Source organism: Penicillium expansum (genome assembly GCF_000769745.1).
Source record: "Penicillium expansum strain MD-8 chromosome Unknown contig231, whole genome shotgun sequence".
NCBI lineage: Eukaryota > Fungi > Ascomycota > Eurotiomycetes > Eurotiales > Aspergillaceae > Penicillium > Penicillium expansum.
The window spans coordinates 164136-182377 of NW_015971375.1; the positions used below are offsets into that span (position 1 = coordinate 164136).

At 50.4% G+C, this 18242-nt stretch overlaps 8 protein-coding genes across 8 annotated transcripts; 3 read left to right on the plus strand and 5 right to left on the minus strand.

The window, feature by feature from the left end:
- Nucleotides 1–466: 466 nt before the first annotated feature.
- Nucleotides 467–892, plus strand: PEX2_071260 (Folylpolyglutamate synthetase; the record flags this gene model as incomplete). The annotated part of the gene is made up of 1 exon (XM_016744397.1): nucleotides 467–892. One exon carries the CDS (start codon nucleotides 467–469, stop codon nucleotides 890–892), a length of 426 nt encoding a protein of 141 aa, XP_016596964.1.
- A 289-nt stretch (nucleotides 893–1181) lies between these two features.
- Nucleotides 1182–2982, minus strand: PEX2_071270 (uncharacterized protein; the record flags this gene model as incomplete). Its single annotated transcript, XM_016744398.1, has 2 exons — nucleotides 1182–2811; nucleotides 2876–2982. 2 exons carry the CDS (start codon nucleotides 2980–2982, stop codon nucleotides 1182–1184), a joined length of 1737 nt encoding a protein of 578 aa, XP_016596965.1.
- Nucleotides 2983–4066: 1084 nt separating this feature from the next.
- Nucleotides 4067–7889, minus strand: PEX2_071280 (putative inositol polyphosphate phosphatase; the record flags this gene model as incomplete). The annotated part of the gene is made up of 5 exons (XM_016744399.1): nucleotides 4067–4807; nucleotides 4857–5116; nucleotides 5175–5384; nucleotides 5438–7781; nucleotides 7833–7889. The coding sequence occupies 5 exons, from the start codon at nucleotides 7887–7889 to the stop codon at nucleotides 4067–4069; spliced, it is 3612 nt and encodes a 1203-aa protein (XP_016596966.1).
- Nucleotides 7890–8294: 405 nt separating this feature from the next.
- PEX2_071290 (CHY zinc finger protein) lies at nucleotides 8295–8986 on the plus strand (the record flags this gene model as incomplete). The annotated part of the gene is made up of 6 exons (XM_016744400.1): nucleotides 8295–8299; nucleotides 8405–8448; nucleotides 8504–8577; nucleotides 8635–8696; nucleotides 8751–8852; nucleotides 8905–8986. The coding sequence occupies 6 exons, from the start codon at nucleotides 8295–8297 to the stop codon at nucleotides 8984–8986; spliced, it is 369 nt and encodes a 122-aa protein (XP_016596967.1).
- A 285-nt stretch (nucleotides 8987–9271) lies between these two features.
- pre6 (proteasome core particle subunit alpha 4) lies at nucleotides 9272–10381 on the minus strand (the record flags this gene model as incomplete). Its single annotated transcript, XM_016744401.1, has 5 exons — nucleotides 9272–9596; nucleotides 9662–10025; nucleotides 10159–10211; nucleotides 10271–10277; nucleotides 10354–10381. The coding sequence occupies 5 exons, from the start codon at nucleotides 10379–10381 to the stop codon at nucleotides 9272–9274; spliced, it is 777 nt and encodes a 258-aa protein (XP_016596968.1).
- An 847-nt stretch (nucleotides 10382–11228) lies between these two features.
- On the plus strand, nucleotides 11229–11567 carry PEX2_071310 (uncharacterized protein; the record flags this gene model as incomplete). The annotated part of the gene is made up of 1 exon (XM_016744402.1): nucleotides 11229–11567. One exon carries the CDS (start codon nucleotides 11229–11231, stop codon nucleotides 11565–11567), a length of 339 nt encoding a protein of 112 aa, XP_016596969.1.
- Nucleotides 11568–11585: 18 nt separating this feature from the next.
- PEX2_071320 (putative RNA binding protein (Arp)) lies at nucleotides 11586–13696 on the minus strand (the record flags this gene model as incomplete). The annotated part of the gene is made up of 4 exons (XM_016744403.1): nucleotides 11586–12527; nucleotides 12606–13312; nucleotides 13392–13449; nucleotides 13541–13696. 4 exons carry the CDS (start codon nucleotides 13694–13696, stop codon nucleotides 11586–11588), a joined length of 1863 nt encoding a protein of 620 aa, XP_016596970.1.
- Nucleotides 13697–14623: 927 nt separating this feature from the next.
- PEX2_071330 (condensin subunit YCG1) lies at nucleotides 14624–18108 on the minus strand (the record flags this gene model as incomplete). Its single annotated transcript, XM_016744404.1, has 2 exons — nucleotides 14624–16000; nucleotides 16057–18108. The coding sequence occupies 2 exons, from the start codon at nucleotides 18106–18108 to the stop codon at nucleotides 14624–14626; spliced, it is 3429 nt and encodes a 1142-aa protein (XP_016596971.1).
- Nucleotides 18109–18242: the final 134 nt, after the last annotated feature.

Here is an 18242-nt window from a genome sequence, read left to right on the forward strand (position 1 = left end):
TCACGTTCTATGTTTGGAAAATTGGCAGGGTCTATGTGGCCTATGAAACCCAAGGCCACTGAAAATCGAAGTTTGAGTTGATATACATGATAGAAATCCAAACGAGATTGAGATTGAAAGCTCGAATTAGGCTTTCCTTCCGAGCCTATTTCTGAGTCGGGACTTTTGCATAACCGCTATTGTCATTGAGAATCTCTCAGAGTCATCGACGGCTCTTTCAATCTATTTCCAGTGCTAGGAGCTGCATCCAGACAGGTGCGAAGATATGTGAATAGAGATTAGAGTGATGAACTTTTACGTAGTTCGGATTTGTACTAATCGCTAAAGATCATGATCAGGGTTCCGGCGAAGGTGAAGAATATCATTTTTGCGGTTATTTACAGTAGGAAACGCGCAGGAAGATAAACACAAGCAACAATCCATGGATATTTTTGCGTGACGTCAAGTCTCCATTGTAGCGTTCCACATGTTCATTGAAGAAGGCGTCAACGTTGTTATCTGCGAGGCCCATCGCGGTGGTCAATTCGACGCGACAAATTTCGTTCAGCGTCCTGCCATCACTGCCATCACAAAAATTAGTAGGGACCATGTCGAAAATCTGGGGGGAAATCTACAGCATATTGCATGGCATAAAAGTGGAATCTTTAGAGACCAAGCTCTCGCGCTTTCGGTTCCGCAGGATCAGGAGGTTGAAGGTGAGATTGAACGCAGGGCTGCAGAAATCGGGGCGCCATTTCAGTTCATAAGTAATAAGAAAGCTCTGCTTGAGTTTCTCGAAAACGATCAGATTGAGAATATACCACCTGAACAGCGAGAAAACTGCGCCCTGGCTGCGAAAATTGCTCATGGGTTTCTCCACCAATCCCTAGACGGGCGAGAGGTTCTGGCCTAAAACCCAGTGTATGTGTCTATTTATTGTAGACGGAAGTAAAAGCGATAGATGCTTTACTACTGTATGATATGTTTATCTCTGATTTATATCTCTTTTATATATATATATATTTTTTTTTTTACAATTTTATTGTAAACACATACTCCAAAAATAACATGGAAAAAGACAATTCTATATGCGCAGAAATACAGACAAAAGAAAAAGGGGGGGAAAGAACGAATACTGCTTAATAGCAATGTTATTAGATGACTCACCTGAGTTCATCATCCATGGATATCGATGGATAAATCTAGAGTTCCTCACTCAAATCAATCACGCTCGAACGACTCCTCAAATTGTACCGGGTTTGAGTGGAGTCCTGACTCAGACGGGAAGAGGATGAACGAGAGCCTTGACTCTGACATATAACCGATGCACGAGACTTGGCTCTCGGAGGCACGGTGGTATGGTCATCAACTCCGGAGAAGATCGAGTCCACGTGCTGGGGTTGGTTCGAGAATGCACTTTCGATAGAATCCTGTTGGGTCAGTCCAGAGAAGTCGATATCAGGCAGACCCGCCATATCAAAAGAATTCAGATCCGGTACGTCTAACTCCATATTCATGGGCAGGTCCAGGCAGGATGGATCGAAATACTGCAGGTCCATAGTCCCATCATTCAAAAGCTGAGTGAAGTCCACATTGGCCAGGTCCTCTTCCGTCCAGTTCATTACCTGTGTCAAATCCAATGCATTCACATTTGGCTCACCCATAACCTCATCATTCAAAAGCGCGCTGAAGTCAATCTCGGGTACATCTGCGCCGCTCCAGTCCATCGTGCTTGTCCAGTCAATATTATTTAAATCGTCTGGGCCAGTGGCATACTCCTGCGGTAGTTGAGCAGTAATTTGATCCATAGTTGTGTCGGTAAGAGCTGCGTTAAGGAAGTCAAGCTCCTGTGTCTGCTCTAGGCTTAATTGAGGAACGTTTGGGGTCTGCTGCAATGAAGCCTGTGGGGTAGCAAAAGACCCAGCGGAGGTGCGCTGGGGGGACGGGGTCCATGTAGGTGTGTTAGAAGGTCGCTGATCATTGAAATCCTTAAAGGGCAATGGCTGCAAGTAAGTAACATACTGATAGTTTGACCGTCTGCGGTCTACCACCTGTGGTGAGAGTGGAGTCTGCATGTAGGGGTGAAGGGACCTGATGGGTTCTGAGTTACCTGGGAACTGAATCGTCGGAACTGTGATATCAACAGTGTCCAGCCACAGTCCCAGGGCCAGGTCACCACCAAACTTGGGGCTTTTGCGGCGTAGCTCAGTGAACTCTGCCTCGCCGAAAACCCTCACCTTCTTCCCGTGTCGTGTGATCTGCTGAGGGTTCAGTCGGTAATACCCACAATACCTAAGAACTGCAGGAAGCACCAACTCAGGGCGATAGTCCTTGACGGACTTTAACCCAGTGATCTGAAAGTTGTTGCTGCCGTCAGGAATAGGACGCCTACTATAGACTGCATGAACGGCATACTGCAAAACGAAAGCAGGGGCAGTATCCATGAGATCACGGAATCTGCGGAACGCAATAGCCTGGAGGTCAGTAATTCTAAGAAGAAGAGCAGTTTGAAACATGGACAAGTGAATGCGCAAGAGCTGACAGATCTGAGGACAAGTGACGCAGGCACCAGGGCAGGGTCTAATCGAGTAATATCTCAGATCGGCTTCGTCAACCGAATAGTCACCAGTATAAAAGAAATTAAGGAGGCTGTCAACCTGCTCAGCACGTACCAAATCAGGAAGAACAAGCTTCTGCTTATCTCCAGTCTTGTGAATTCGCCAGTCAATCCAACGGGTCGACTTGCGAATGACATCCAAGTGCACGTTCCAGCTACGTCGGCCGGTATCTGGGTGTCGCAGCTTGAAATCGGGGTTATGTGTCTCGAAGTACCTAATAAAATGTTAGTATATGTCCTTTTTATTGAGGGGAGGGGGGGATGTTCTTTGTCACTTACTCGTTCTGGTCGGCTTGGAGTTGAGCCTTGCGGTTGCCCAACTCACCCCAACCCAGCCAAACACGGGGCAGACCGGCATGAGCGTTGCAATGGTGATGGGCAGGCATAGTTGCTGTAGGATAGTCTCTGGATAAACTGTGTCAGTTGGTCTAAATGAGTTTGATGGTAGTAAATACTGATACTGTGATTGTAGATGTGAAGTGTGATGAAGAATAAGGATTGTGCCGGGACATCGAGACTTTTAAATACTCGATGTAGTTCCTTTTTTTTTACAAAGGTATTGATTCTTTGGAATCTGAACAATGCCAATACAGCATCAAAGCCAATAAAGAGTCTAAAAATACTTGGGTTCATATCAAACGCCTTCTTTGTTCCTCGACTATCCCCTTGGACTAGAATCAAACAGCAAGTTCTAATTGACTAGATACTATCACTGTTCCTGTTATAGATTGTCTAAACATGGCCCTTGTGTTTCTATGTCTTTGTTGTTGCTAATGTTCCCTTGTGCTCTTTGAGTTGCCTGAACAACCATGAACAATATACTCTTTGAGCCGTGAACGTTTGTTGTCGCCGGTCTGCTTTTCAGGGGCCTAGTGTTGAGGGTTAATAATGTATGTGCGGCCTTGGAAGTACTTTTGGGACCTCGATGTACTTGGGTTGCCTTGGCTGAAAAAGATTGCTTTCGAAATCCGAGCTTGTATGATCTATCCAAGTATAAATGTGGTGCAATGAGCATAAACAGGCAAAGGAGGAGACAACTACACAATACTTAAGTGTCGGTAAAACTAGAAATATTGCTCTCAGATATTAGTCTCTAGCTAGATGGTAAAAAAAAAAGCATACTTTGTGCAACAGACACCTCTATGTATAACCAGGCACTATCATCACATTGTGGCGCATTTTAAGAAGCCTTCCACATACTGTCACATCAGATCTCTGGTGGCCCAATCCCTTCGCCTCTTCAATGCAGATTAATGTTAAAAGAATGGCATCTACCTTGAAAGAATACTACAGGGTCAGATATAAAAGGAACCTTGGGAAACTTTTTAGCTCTAACAACCATCATGATACATATCTATCGTAAAATCATTAGTCGTACAATATACACCGCCATGCTTCCACCCAAATGCATATTAAAAAGAAGTACGCTTCACTTGGAAAGAAGAAAGAGAGAGACGATCATGAAAGCGGCTATTGCTTTCCCAAGATCAAGGTACGGGCCTGGCGGGGATCTGTCCCGAGGACAGTGATGAGATACTCGATGCTAGCTTCAGAAGCCAAGCGGCGCTTCTCATCCTGGAATTCATTGTTGCATGCATCCCACGTGGCGTTCCGTTCTTGACTGAGGACTGTCTTAGCGCGAATTTTGAACGCCGCACTGACCGGCCGGTGGTCGGAGGCGCGGACCTCGTGTCGTCGATAATCCAGCTGCTTGACGCGGCCCAGGCCTCGGTAAAGGATGCGGTCGCACCAGGCGGGAGAACGTTTCTTGTCACTGGTGTCGTAATCGTCCGTGCCGACGTCATACTTGTAGGTCGGAGCGAAGGTGATGGGCGACTCGATGAAGGCGCGCAGGCGGAAACCGGGGTTCTTCCGCCGAGAAGCAAGTAGCTGGTCTCTGTCCAGGAGTTTTGGTAGGTTGTTCTGGCGAACTGCATCGATGATCACATTGCGAGGAATTGCGTCGATTCGATAGTTTAGATCTCCATTCAGAATGCACACTTCGTGGTCAATGATCATTGAGCCATCACCCCCACTGGCGAACTGATCTGTCCGCAAGGTCATGCTATTTTCGGCAGGCAGTGACTCGGCTTCTAGGATCGCAGCAATATCGTTGTTTCGGTTTGCGGTTTGGGTTTGGCCGGCCGCCAAATGGCAGTTCACAAAGCATATCGAGCTGTCGTCTAGGACGAAGCGCAAGACAAGGGCACCCTGCTGCAGTTAGATAAGAGCCATAGCAAAGACCGGGGGCATCACAAACCTTGTTTCCATGTAAACCGCCCATCCCGCGCTTAATCTCCGAAGCACTGATTTTTGTGATATTATGACGTTCCTTGTGTTTGACAAAAACGCATGTGAACAGTCCCACCATGTTCGCGGTATGCAAAAGAACGTAGGATTCCTCGAGGGGCATGCATTCGTGAAGACTACGAGTAAGATGATCGATCCACACTCGATACTGACGACTCATGTGTTCCTTCTCACCGTTCTCTTTCTTTTTGCTGCCAAGCAGCAAGCTCTCTATGGCGATATCAGCGGACATTCCGGCAAAAGAAAAAGATAACAAGGTACGACTTACTAGCTGTGATCTTCTTGTTCTCAAGATCAACCAATTCCTGGAACCCAAATACCACGATCTCTGGCGGGTCTTCAGGGGTGACCGCATTCCGGATGAAATCCGACGTTCGCACACTGCCGGGGGTAGAAGCTCCCGCATTCCAAGTCAAGACGACAGCCTTGATTTCTCGGAATTTGCAGAACTCCACGTCTCTAGCCTGCATCCGCGCATCTACTATATGTTAGTGGGAGCCATCAACAGATGAAAGCAATTTTTTCACTTACCCAACCAATCATCCTCGAGCATTCCGTCCCAGAGGCGAATGCAATTATCAGTTCCGAGAGAAGTCACCTGTAGTCGGTTCATGGTCCATACGCTGCTCATGTCTAACACAAAGCTAGATACGGGACTGTCGTGTGCGCGCCAATCTTTCTTCACGGTCCAGGGGTTGGTAGACACATCGTAGACATAGATCATGCCAGTTTTATACGCAGCCCAAAGATAGTCCCCAACAAATCCAAGGCAGTTGATTTTGTAAACACTGACGTTGACCACCGCCAAGCAACTAAAATCGGTTGAGGAGTACACAGTAACCTTGCCGTCTGCGTGTCCTAAATATACCCGACCTCCATCTCGCGTAGTATAGGAACCGGAAGTCACATCGCCTGAGTGCTGGAGACCGAGAGGTCGTTTAAAGACCTTGAATGTGACATCATCCCGCGCATTAGGGCGATATACATGAACGTCTTTCCCTGCTGCCAGCCATAGCTTGTCATCAACTACCATGGAGAATGTGTGGCCTCGGGCTACACGTTCGGAAGGGCTATGGTAGCTGTATAGCAAGTTGGGTGCGCCGGTCTCGTCTGGCAACCAAACAAGCAGCCGGCCTTCGTCATCAAACGTCCACATTTCTTTCTTGTGCCGCAAGATTTGGATGACTTCCCGGCGAGAGGGGTATGCGCGGGTGGCCACGATAGATTGACTCGGGATATCGACTTCGTGTAGATCTCCAGCGCTGGTACCGAGCCAGATACGCTCACCCTCGTCTTCAAGTCCTTTCCCTGGCTTGAAAGCGAGAGATAAACTTTTCACGGTCTCGCCATGGCTGAGACTCATCACTTGGTCACCAGTTGTAAGATCCCACACCCGAGTCAAATAGCCAGTTGTGCACACATACTTGCCGCACACAGCCAGCAAACGGGTATCATACTTCGTCAGGATATCTTGCGGTCCAGTTCTGAAGCGTGGGGGTCGACGGTTAGCTTTTGAGGCATCGGGATAGTCGGTCCTTGAGATAACTGTCTCTTCGATTGGTTCTTCTTCCTCCGTGTCCGTACGGACCACCCGCCGCTCAGGAAGAGAAGAAGAAAGGTGAGATTCACGGGGTAGAGAGGGCTGCCGCTGGATTGGTTTGGGGGCTGAGGATTCGCTAGCACGCGGGAAAGAAGGTGCAGATCTAGCAATCGGTGTCATATGCGCAGAGCTGTTTGCATTCCTGGAAGACTCCCGTGATGGGGAGACTCCAGTTCGGCGGGGAACCCCAGAAGGTCGAGGAGGAAGCCCTGGGCGGTCGTAAGGAATATCACTGGCTCGGGATCTCTGCGCCGAAAGAGGTGGGGCAGTGGCAGCAGACGCGGGAGCATCTACAGGAGCAGACGGAATCTGCACCATCAAGGGCTTGGAGGACCGTGAGGGCTCTGGGCCAGGACGGATCCTTGAGAATCCCATCTCTCTGGCGTCATGTCTGGCGGTCGCAGACGGAACAGGTGATCGTTCGTCAAATGAACGCTGAGCGGGTGGCTCCGTCGTTGGCCGAGCTGGTGCTGGCCTAGCACTGCTCTTCCCGGTAGATTGGGGCTTAACCATACGTTGCTTCTCTGGGCTACCAGGAGGGGTGCTAAAAGGTGAAATACTTCGATCTGGCGATACTCGTCCTGGTCTAGGAGTCAACGAGCTGGTGTCCGGGTGAGAAAACATCGCCGGTTTCGCCGGAATTTTGGGCTTTGATGCGCGGTTAGCTGGGGGTGGCAACGAGGCGCTTTTGGATTTCCGATCCGCGGGGCTCCCAGTGAGATGAACACGCAGAGACCCAGGAGACGCTCGAGGCATTGTATCCCCTGCATTAACGGATGGTCCGAACTTCGGTATCGGGGAGAGCGGGCGGGGTGGTGCCGACGAGACGGACATCGATTCTCGGGGGCGATGGCCTGGACTCCGAGTCTTGCGGCTGTCACCATGCGGATTCCAAACTTCATCCCTATCTTGTCCTCGCGGCGGCGATTGGGGCGACTGCACTGTCAAGGTCGGTGGTAGCTGTGGCGATGAACGGTGGAAGTTCATAGAGATGGGCCTGCCATATCGTCTGCCGGAGAACCCACGATCCCGGGAGTTCTCCCCATTCGATTGCTGAAGCGGGCTTGGTCTATCCTCAGCGGGGGTCCATGGTGAATGTGGCCGGGGCAAATCGAGCGAAGCACGGCTAGAGGATCGGAGGTCATCGCTAGGCTCCGGAGTTGCCAGTAAATGGGATGTGGAAGTGCGCGGGCTAGCAGTTACAGCAGCAGAGGGAGACCTGCGGTGAGAAAGATTCTCAAAATGAGACAACAAGGAGGACACTGGTCTCTGTGGCTGTGTTCATGTTAGTTCATTGTGTGCAACAAAACAGTTACGTATGCATACAGTGGGAGGAGCATCATCATTGTTGTCCGGCTGTTTTCCTGTGCCCGCCATGGCCATTATCACGGATCCGTCGCCGAAACCAGCTGGAGTAATGGATCATAGACTTGAAGATATCTCCTGGAGGTTGAATAGTGGCGCGGAGGCAGTAGAGTTGGTGTTCGTGGGTACGGAACAGAGGCTACAGGGATATCGTGGGGCTCGGAGTATAGAGAGAGCGGACAACGTAAGCGGCGCAAAGGCCCAGTAAGAGAAGACGGAGCTTGGCCGTCAAGAGTTCGAGGAATTCCGAGGGATATCCAGGGGGTAAAAGGGGGTGAAAGGCGAAGGTCGATGAAATGGAGTGGCGGGGAGGAAAGTGGAGGGAATCACGGGAGTTGGCGATCACTTTGTGTCTGCATTTCTTCGGACTTGAGCATCGTCATCTCGCACTTGGCCGTCACTTTTCTTCCGCATTTCATAGACATGTGGTAAGTCTGCTTCTTGTGGTATTCTGGAGAACGTTCATACTCGATATCCCCTCAATCCCCCTAGTCCAAAATTCTGATAGCTAATACAATCTCCCCGCTTTGCAGTAAACACATTCTGAACGCCCAAGTGGCCATCCGCTCGCACTGCTGTACGCTCGAATCGACTTCGCATTTGATCACAGGGGATTGACCGAAGAGATCTAGGCCGAAAATGGTTTGACTGTGCCGAATGCCACCAAGAGAGCGAGTCGCACAATCTCGAGAAGAGCGCAGAGATGGTACGCCCCTATTCTCCGGTTAGCGCAAGTCTAGCAGTCTGACATTTCATGGGGTAGATCTTCGCATGCAAGAAGTGCAAGAAGTGTTTCCGCAAGGACGCTGCCGAGTTCGATGAGACGTATGCAAGGCACGGTTCAAAATCCAAGTGGCAGCGGGCTAATTTTGATTCCAGTGACGAATACTGCCCTCACTGTGATAATCACTTTGTCATCGAGGCACGCGAGCCCGAGGCGCGACTACACGTAGAGGGTGAGGATGCTCGTATGGACAGCCGGTATGTTGAGCTCACAAGATCTTCTAATTGGCAGGATGCTGACCATATCAAGTATGCTCAAGGACGAGCGTGTTGCGCGCGACAAGGAGCGCTCCCTCTTCAATATCAGAGATGTGTCGGACCGCATGGGCTAAGCTGTGCACTTTGGAGAGAAAAGACAACTGGCAGGCGCAATTTCATGATGTTGACGATTTGATATTTACTGTTTCTTGCAAGAGTTCAAGGCAGATGGAAATTCCCTTTGCATCTATACCCTTTTCTGCGTTGGTGTACAATATACAATACGAAAGAAAATGGGGGATGTGTTTTAAACTTCATGATTTTGGATTCTCGTCAAGGAAGAGACCCAACGCTACTGTAAATTGAAACAAATCCACAATCCAGTCACCTCAGGCTCTGGATCCTTCCAAGTCTAGCACTTAATCGGTCGACTCGCCGCCACCCGGTCGAGTGAGGATAGCCGCCGTGGTGGTCCCTGTCCGGGTCTTCTTCTTGGCCGCTTCCTCCTGCTTCTCGGTTTCGATGCTCTTCACGTACGACTCAATCTGGTCGTCTGGGAGCATCTCAAGAGTCTTACCGGGTGCCATGATGGCGACCTCGATGTTCTTAGCACCTGTCTGCACAACCTCAAGCAGAGACTTGATGGTCAGCTGGATTGTCTGCTCACGGTCCATATCCTCCTGGTGGTTGCGCTCAAGGAATTCGCGGACAGTCTTGCTGGAACGACCGATAGCATTGGCTTTCCTGTATCAAGAGAAGAATGATTAGCATTCATTCAATATTAAAACGTAAGCTCGGAAAACACCTACCAGGCTGAGTAGATTCCAGACGGCTCGGTCTGGTACAGTCGCGGGGTGGAGTCATTCTTGTCAAATCCAACCACCAGCGTACTGATACCAAATGGACGTACACCACCACTCTGTGTGTATCTCTGCTGAACACCCGCAATATATTTCGTAATATACTCGATGCTAGAGGGGTCCTCAACGGTCAGGCGGTGGGACTGAGCCTCTAAGCGGGCCTTGTCGATAAGGATGCGGGCATCGGCATTCAGTCCAGCAAAGGCGAGACAGACATGGTCATCCACCAGGGCGATCTTGGAGGGAGTAATGCGGGTATCTTGAAGCTTGAGGGCGGAACGCTTTTCGCAACCGAGGACGACGATATCCTTGCCTTTGACACCAACAGCGCAAGTTCCTAGAATCGCCTACCATCAGCAAATATGTCTTTTGATGAAGAATATAGGAGCGAGGGCAAAAAAATGGTGCAGCGAAAGCTTCTAGAAAGCAAATAACGGAGATCTTACCTCGCTTCACAGCCTCCATGGCATATTCAACCTGGAAGACGTGTCCATCGGGACTTGGGAGAGGGTTAGAAAACAGACTCTGGAGCTGAAGTGTAGCCTGAAGTCCACATACCTGAATACTGCGATAAGTTAGCATCATACAGCTTTCGTCCTGGTCAGGAGCAAAGGGAGCTGGGACGTGGGGAGCTAGCTTACCTGAAAGAGCTCGGTCGTATCCGGACATTGTGAATCAAGGACGTGTGGATGAGTGGTGATGAAAGGTTGGTGTAGATAACAAGTTTAAAAGAAGGAATGAGGTAGAATAAGGGCAATGCAGACGAGTGTCAAGTAGCTGAGGTCAATTGGGTTGGAGCAATGACGGGTTCCGGGCGGTGGACGCGAAAGCCTACGGCTGCCTCAAGGGCCAACCTTCGAGGTACTTGTGTTAAGTATGGATGCACCATACTAATTGCATGTACCTAACAGTTAACTTATTTTTCCAACAGTCTGTCAATGAATGTGAATTATTACATTGAATAGTGTTTCCTTGGAAGACAAGGACTTAAATCAGCCTTATATTCATTAGAAACTACTCAGAAAGTACAACTCTATACACGTACAAGACTTTGCGATGTAAACACGCATGAATATATATAAAACCACCGAATCTACTAGAATTTTATATAGTCAAACCACCTAAATAACGAGAATACATATGAAAAATATATAGACACAATGATTTTTTTGCATTCACAGTGCTTCGACCCCGAAGAGATCCTCGATTCGATGCCCAAGCTTCAAAGTAAATCCCCAACACCCCAAACGGAGTCCCAGTATATCCCCACCCAGATCAAGACCGTGAATTCTCCGACGCTTCCCATGACCAAAGAGTGCAGAAAGGGAGCCCACAAAATATCTAAAATGCAATGCCAAAAGCAGGGCAAACCCAACGCAAATGTGTCCATGCCTGCAGACAATAAACCAGAGATGGCCGGAACATTCAAAAATACATGCACCACACACCCCTACAAGGGGGCTTATTTCCCTCGAAAGATAACAAAACCATATAGCGCAAGATGGAAATCACAAATATGGAGGAAAAAACAGCTCCCACAACCAGAAGTGAGAACAAAGAACAAAAAAAAAAAAGACAAAAAACAAAAAAAAAACAAAAACAGACCAAAAACCCAACGATAAAAAAGCATCACGCAAAAAAGCACAGGGCGGCGAAGGCGAGAGAAAGAAATCCGAAAATCTTCGACAACGCTAACCCGCCTGCTCCTTCCAACCCGATGCACCAAAACCGCAGAATCCCTTATACAAATGCGTATCAACGAATATCAACCAACGCAGAAACCCGCCACAATGCAGGATTGCAATATGGACAACATAAGTGTGAGCGCCCAGTTCGTGAGTGGGGCGTGAAGTAGGTACAACTAGACCAATATTTAAGCGGGCGACTTGTTGGCACCGGAGCCGTTGCGACGAGAGTGGGGGTCATCGGACACCGTCAGACCACCAAGGCCACTCGACAAGAAGGCGAAGGGGTCACTGGCACCATCGGTACCGTAGAAGGCACCGTTCGAAGCACTGGTGGAGGGCACACCGTGATCCGCACCAGTGAAAGCGGCCTGAGTGGCTGGGTTGGCGAAGGAGGCGGCCGAGTGCGAGGTGGTGGAAGAGCCGTATCCCGAGTTCATCTGACCCATGGGAGGGTACGCACCGGGGGTGTTGTTACCCAAACCACCGGAGGGCAGAGCGTAGTTGTTGGGCGGGCCACCGAACTGCTGGCTGAAACCACCGAAACCACCGGCAGTGGAGGCGAACGGAGCAGGGGCAGGAGTGCTAGCCATCGAGTTGGGCCCCATATTGAATTGCGACGGTGGATCCATCGGTGACGGGAATGCCGAGTCTGCCACGACGGCAGCGCCCGAACGAGGGGCACCGCAGCGTAGGCAGTTGATGTTCTTCGCAAAGTTGTGATAGCCACAACCCTCAGAACCACACTTCCAGTCACCAGCGCGGAAGGGGACAACACCACCGTTACCACCCATACCACGCGAGTGACCACCACCCATACCGTGACCGCCACCATGGCCCATGTGAGGAGGCATCATTGATGGCGGGCCGTAGCCGTAGTTTCCGTAGTTCATTGGGTCGGGTGCGGCCGCCATGGCAGGGAACGAGCAGCGGAAGCATGCTGTGCGGCGCTGGAAGTTAGAGAAGCCGCAAGACGGGCAAGTCCAGTCACCAGGACGGGGGCGGTTCTTGGAGGGCGGGAAAGGAGTGAGGATCTCAGCGGCGCGGTCCAGAACCCGACTGGAAGAGGGAGATACCTCAATCGCCTTCTCGTTAAGCGCACGGCCGTTCATACACAGGCTCTCAGCAGCCTAGTAAACAGTTAGCAGGTGAAACATAAGGAGAAATCATAGAAAGTTCTGTATCATAGAACAAGAATAAAAACTCACCTCCTCGTGCGAAGAGAAGACGGCAAAGCCAGTGCCAGTGGGCTTGTGCTGGTCTGGTGTCCGCAGGGTCCAGAAGGCGATGGGACGACCACCGAACTGGGTGAACCAGCTCTCCAATTCAGACTGAGTGGTATCGTGGGGCAGGCCACTCAGGTGAAGGACCTTGCTCCGTTCCGCCAAAAAGGCCCGAACATCGGCATGAGCATCCATAGGACGAGTGAGGATCTCAGGGTGTTCCTGGGGCGGCTGCGACTTGCGGATCAAACCACGAAGCACACGGGCGAGAGTAACCGATTCCTCCATAGCACGGCGGGGGGAAGCGGGGGCCAAAGCTTGCAAGTGGAAAGGAAGGTTGTGCTTAATCGGGGCGGACGACTGCACGGGCTCGACCTCGAGGGCAGCGCAGATGTTGGAGAGTGAGCTGGGACCGAAAGGCAGCGACTCGGGGTGATGGGTTTGCCAGCGTTGATATTCAGTTCGCAGGTCGAAAGTGCGGGAATGCTGCAGGTATGCGGGCAGCACGACGGCCTTGTCGCGGGCCTCGCGGGGCAACTGCACCCGCAGATCCCACGAGTCCAACGTCACAAAAGCAAACTCGAGGTGTTTGCTGGTGAGGTGTTCCTGGGCGAAGGCGTCGAATCGAGAGATGGCATCCCGGAAAGTACCTGCGGAGCGAACGTGTTCCCATGTCAAAGTGGTCAAGCTCGCTTTAGATAATTGTCAGCCACAAATTAATTCCTAGCAAAACCCAATGTAAATCCAAGGTTGTTTTCAAGGCGATCTTACTGCAAAGCGGGGTGATTGGGGTATTGACGGGCTTGACGAGAACACTTTCACGGTGCAGCTAAACAATTGGGGAAAAAAAGGTGTCAGCTTTCGGGTTGGCCTCGGGAGTAAATTGAATGTTGGGTAGAAGGACGTTGGGGGGAACGGACTTCCTCGCAGGTCTTAGTGTCCAACAGGATCCATCCTAACTCAATGACCTCAGCCGAGTCTTTAGTGACATATACGCCATGCTCGTCACAGGTGGTTGCAACGTGGATAACGATGTATCGATCCAGCTTGGGGGTTGGTGCTGAAACGGCCGCCATCGCTGACTTGTCCGGTGCCAACGGAGCGGCAAGGGAATCCCGGGGGAAGATGGGGGGAAGATGTCTCTGCGGGAAAAGCAGGAGACAAAGACAAGGCCGGAGAAGAGGGTGGTAAGAATCGAAGAGAAAGCCCGGGGGAGGAGAGAAGGGAAAGGGGGGGGGGGAAGAAGAAAAGAGCCAACTCTCGGTGGAGTTTTGAGAGAAAATGAAAAGTTTCGGGGTTCACGGAGGGAGACGGAGATTATACAATTACAAAATGAATTATATAGATGTTATTCTTAAAGACAGTAAGAAATTAAATCCTCTTTATTTCTCTCTCTTCCATCGAAACTTCTATCCTTCAAATTCCCCTGGAAATTGTGTGTTCGGACTGGTCTTGACCGTGCAACCCCAACCGGGCCCAGATCCCTGTCTTAGTACGGCTTTTCGGATTTAGGGGAACGAGGAAGAGTAGCATTAATATAGTAGATATAATATTAATTAGCATCTCTGTCTTTCTAATGGCTAATGTTGTTGATTGGAGACTTCTAGAACTATTAGATACATGGCCCCATGTAGGATATCAAATAAGTAGTACACAAAAGGCAGAAGCAATTGCTAGGTATGACACATGTACGGAGTAGATATACAGTGAAACATAACCACAACTAAGACAAATATAGACAAGATACATAAACAAGATAGGGAAAATAGGGAAAATAGACATTCCAAATATCAAGTCTCTCTGCCGCTGTCAAAAATATATCATCACGTGGCCATCACGTGGATATATATTGAACATATTGAACATGCATGTATGAGGAAGAACTCGCATAATGGCATTCATGCAAAAGGTATTCCAAGAAAATCAGACACTGAAATTATGTACAGAAACCTAACCCCAAACCCCTAACTTCAACCAACGCCAACCAAACCTCGGAACAATCATCACTCATCACCCGTTTCTTCCTTGATTATCGTCCCCCGACTAGTATCATGATCATCTTCTTCATCTTCTTCCATAATACTGGGTTCAATGGAGACAATCGGGCGATTGGCAGTGGCAGAAGTAAGACGGCTATCACCCTCACCTTCGTCTTCCTCCATGATACTGGGCTCAACAGAGAAATGACGGCGGCTGTAACCACCAGTAGGGTCCACAGAGCGACGAACACTACCAGAGCGTACACTAGCTCCATCGTTGTCAGGTTCTTCGGTGCCTTCGCGGGGACGAGCACTAGCAGCGCGACCATCCTGGGCGACGGCAATGATCTTGAGGATAGCATTCTTGGCCTTGACGAGAGCATTTCGGCTAGAGGCTTCAGCGGCGAGACCCTCTTCAATGGTTTGGTCCAATAGCTCCTTAACCTCGGTCGCGAGGGCAGTGTTTTCGGGATCGATTTCGACACCCGTAGCACTGCGAATGCTAGTTCGGAATTGATCATCGCCTTCGGGGGCACGAGAGCTAGCTCGTGCGGGAACTGTGGGAGCAGCAAAGTAAAGCTTGCTGAGGAGGGAGAAGAGAAGCTTGCGTTCCTCACGTGAGCAGCGATTGGCGGCAGCGCTGACACCGAGAACACGCTCGAGAATCTCCTTAACTAGGGCGAGATGAACCCACCCACAAACGTTGGAGCTTGCAGCACCGCCAGCCAAAATTCGTTCACCGCCAAGGCCAACGACCCGGCGTTCGTCAGTCCATTCAGAAAGCATACCAATAACACCAGTCATGAGAGCCTTGACCTCGCGCTCGCCGACGCTTGGATCAATTTCTCCATCACTGTCTTCCTCGGCCTCGAGTGAGTAGTGCTCCTCCGCGGCATTCATTACAGCACGGATCACTGGTACGGCCACTCGGCGCATGTGCTGCGTGTTTTCCACGCGGGAATGGCAGTATACAGGGAAGAAATAAGCCAATGACTGTCGTAGTGCTGGGTTTTCACGAGTGCGTGGGTGGTAGAAGGAGACCACGAGGGACAACAACAAAGATTCAACAGCATTCTGATTGTGTTCCTGGATTGCGGGTGGGACATTCGGCCCAGAGGGAGTGAATGTGTTGGTGAGTAGCAGCTTGCAGAGAGCGGCGGCTGCCCCGGACTGTACGCTGTTGGGAGAGTTGGCACGCAGAGCTCGGGCGAAAACCTTGAGCAGAGGCTTCTGCATGGGAGGTGGCGTGACGGTCTCGCCATCAGCCTGGGTAACGGGAGCAAGTAGGGATGGGTGAGTCGTGATCATATCACAGAGGATTTGTAAAGCCGTGACCTGCAATGCCTCATGACCCTTACTATAACAGTGGATGAAGAGAGTCATATTTTCTTCGGCCAAATTCTGTGTAAATTCATCATTAGCGAGCCTCGTCTTTGATCAAAGGAGAATATACTAACCTTGTCAAGTAGACAGCATAGGCCCAAGCACAAGAGACCACGCTCTCTAATTGGGGCTTCGTGGCTGCGAACAGCGGGCACCACAAGATTATTCAGCATAGTAACCAGGTTCATGTTCTGCTGCAGGTGGCCCTGGACATTCTGCAACATGCACTGAGCAATATACAGACACTTCATGTTAACAACAATTTCGCGAACAATCTTAGCCTTGGCCTCTTCCTTATTGAAGGGAGTGACCTCCTCATCCCCCGGAGTTTCGGAGCGTCTGCTAGTATCATCGCTGATCTCAGACCTTGCAGAAACAAAGCTATCCTCTGTGGTGATGGTGTCGTGAACTTCAGCAATAGCCTCAAGAACAACACTGCAAAATTCGGCTTCAGCTGCAGTGTCAGGTCCGCAGACACACCGGAGTGTTTCAACGACAAGTTTCGTGCTCTCTTCCGGGAGTTCTGGCACGGCCAAAGTTTCTCGCAAGAGCGAGAACATCTTTCGTCGACCAACCTCGTCGCTGTAATCTAGAGTGATGGCAATGTGGAGCAATTGTTCTACAACGAATTCGTGCTCGACAGCGTCGTCATCGTTCGCTTCACCCGACTCTTTGGAGATCTTCTTTCGCCCCAAGAGATTAGTGATGTATTTGCCTAGGAAATAGGCCATCGCGGTGACCTCGGGCATCTTGTCGTCTGCTAGGCTGTCATATTTGCCTTCATTCTCCACGCGGCAGAAGTCATTGAAGGACCGGAGCAAGAACGCGGATTCACCGTTAAGATTCTCCCAGAAAGGCTCATCGAAGACAACAGCTTCACGGTAGTCCGCACGACCCTCCCAGAACCCGCGCATTGCCTCATGTGCAATTCCGCTTTCCATTCCAGAGTTAACAACATCAATTCTCTCCAAAAGTTCGAGTAGTGCGTTGATGTCGGGCGCGGAGCGTTGGCCAGTCGGCCCCTGATTCGGGTCATTGTTCGTGCCAGCGCAATCCTCAACCCATCTGTCGTAGAACAATTTCGCCGTAGCCTTGCGAACACTTTCATCACGATCGCGTAGACCCCATCGAAGGAGCTTTTCTCTCATTGATAGAGACAAATGACGGAAATCGCCCAAGGTAGGAAGGAGACGTGAGTACAATGCACGTCTGGTAGGGGCATCCAGATCACGAGCGCGCTCAAGAAGATAAGGAAGGGTCACCGGAGCGAGGGGGAGATTTGTGAGAAGTGTTTTGCGAACGTCGGCGCTCGTATCATTTTGCATAATTTCGATCAGCTTCTCAAGAAGAGCAGAGTTGTCGTCGTTGCCGTCATCTTCTCCATCGTCTCCCGCCAAACGTCCTAATCCTAGGACCGCCTGTACTCGGACGGAGGCCTCCTTATCACGGAGACGCCTTAGAAGACCCTGTCTTATCGTATGGTATAGCTCGTCGTCGATCGATTCCAGCGAGTTCACAATGTGGGCGGTAATTTGGGTTGCGCGGAAGCGCACCATCTTGTCCTTGGCGCTCATGACGGGTCCCATCAGAGCAATAAGACTCGATGTGAGGCGCGCGGTTGGTGTCTCGGGGTTGTGGTCCTCGTCTTCACCCGAAGCAAAAATCTCATTATCTTTCTCCGCAGCATGACCGAGGAAAGTACCCAAGAAGCGTAAAATTCGGTCTCCAACAGGCTCGCTCTTCTTAATTGTGAGAATCCGAAGCATGCAGCGGCCGACTTCCACGTTGAATTCCTTTTCGGCCTCCGTTTCCTCACCAGGAATCAATGCCTCCTCAGGCTCTTGGTCCTTTCCCTTATTATTCTTCTTTGGTGAGATACCACAGCAAAACTCTTGAAGCTTGCGCAGGCGCACAACGAGCTTTCGGTGGCCGGTAGTCGAGCGCTGGGCATCCGCAAAGAGCAAACACACATCGCGACGCAAAGTGGGGGATGATGCTGGCTCTGTAGGTTCTTCGGGGATCGCAAACGACGGAGTAACGGAGCCAGCACGCCCAGACGCAGAGGGCTGTGCTGACGACCTGCGTGTCGTCGCAGATGTCGAACGGGCGGCGACTCTGCCAGGCATTGTTGTGTTGTTGTTAAGCGTTGATTATTCAGAGGCGAAAAGCATCGCAGACTGCGGGACCGATCAAAGGAGTGGAGGCCTTGGCGGTAAACAAACAGCCCAAAACGGGTGGACGATAGCCGATAAGGGTAGTA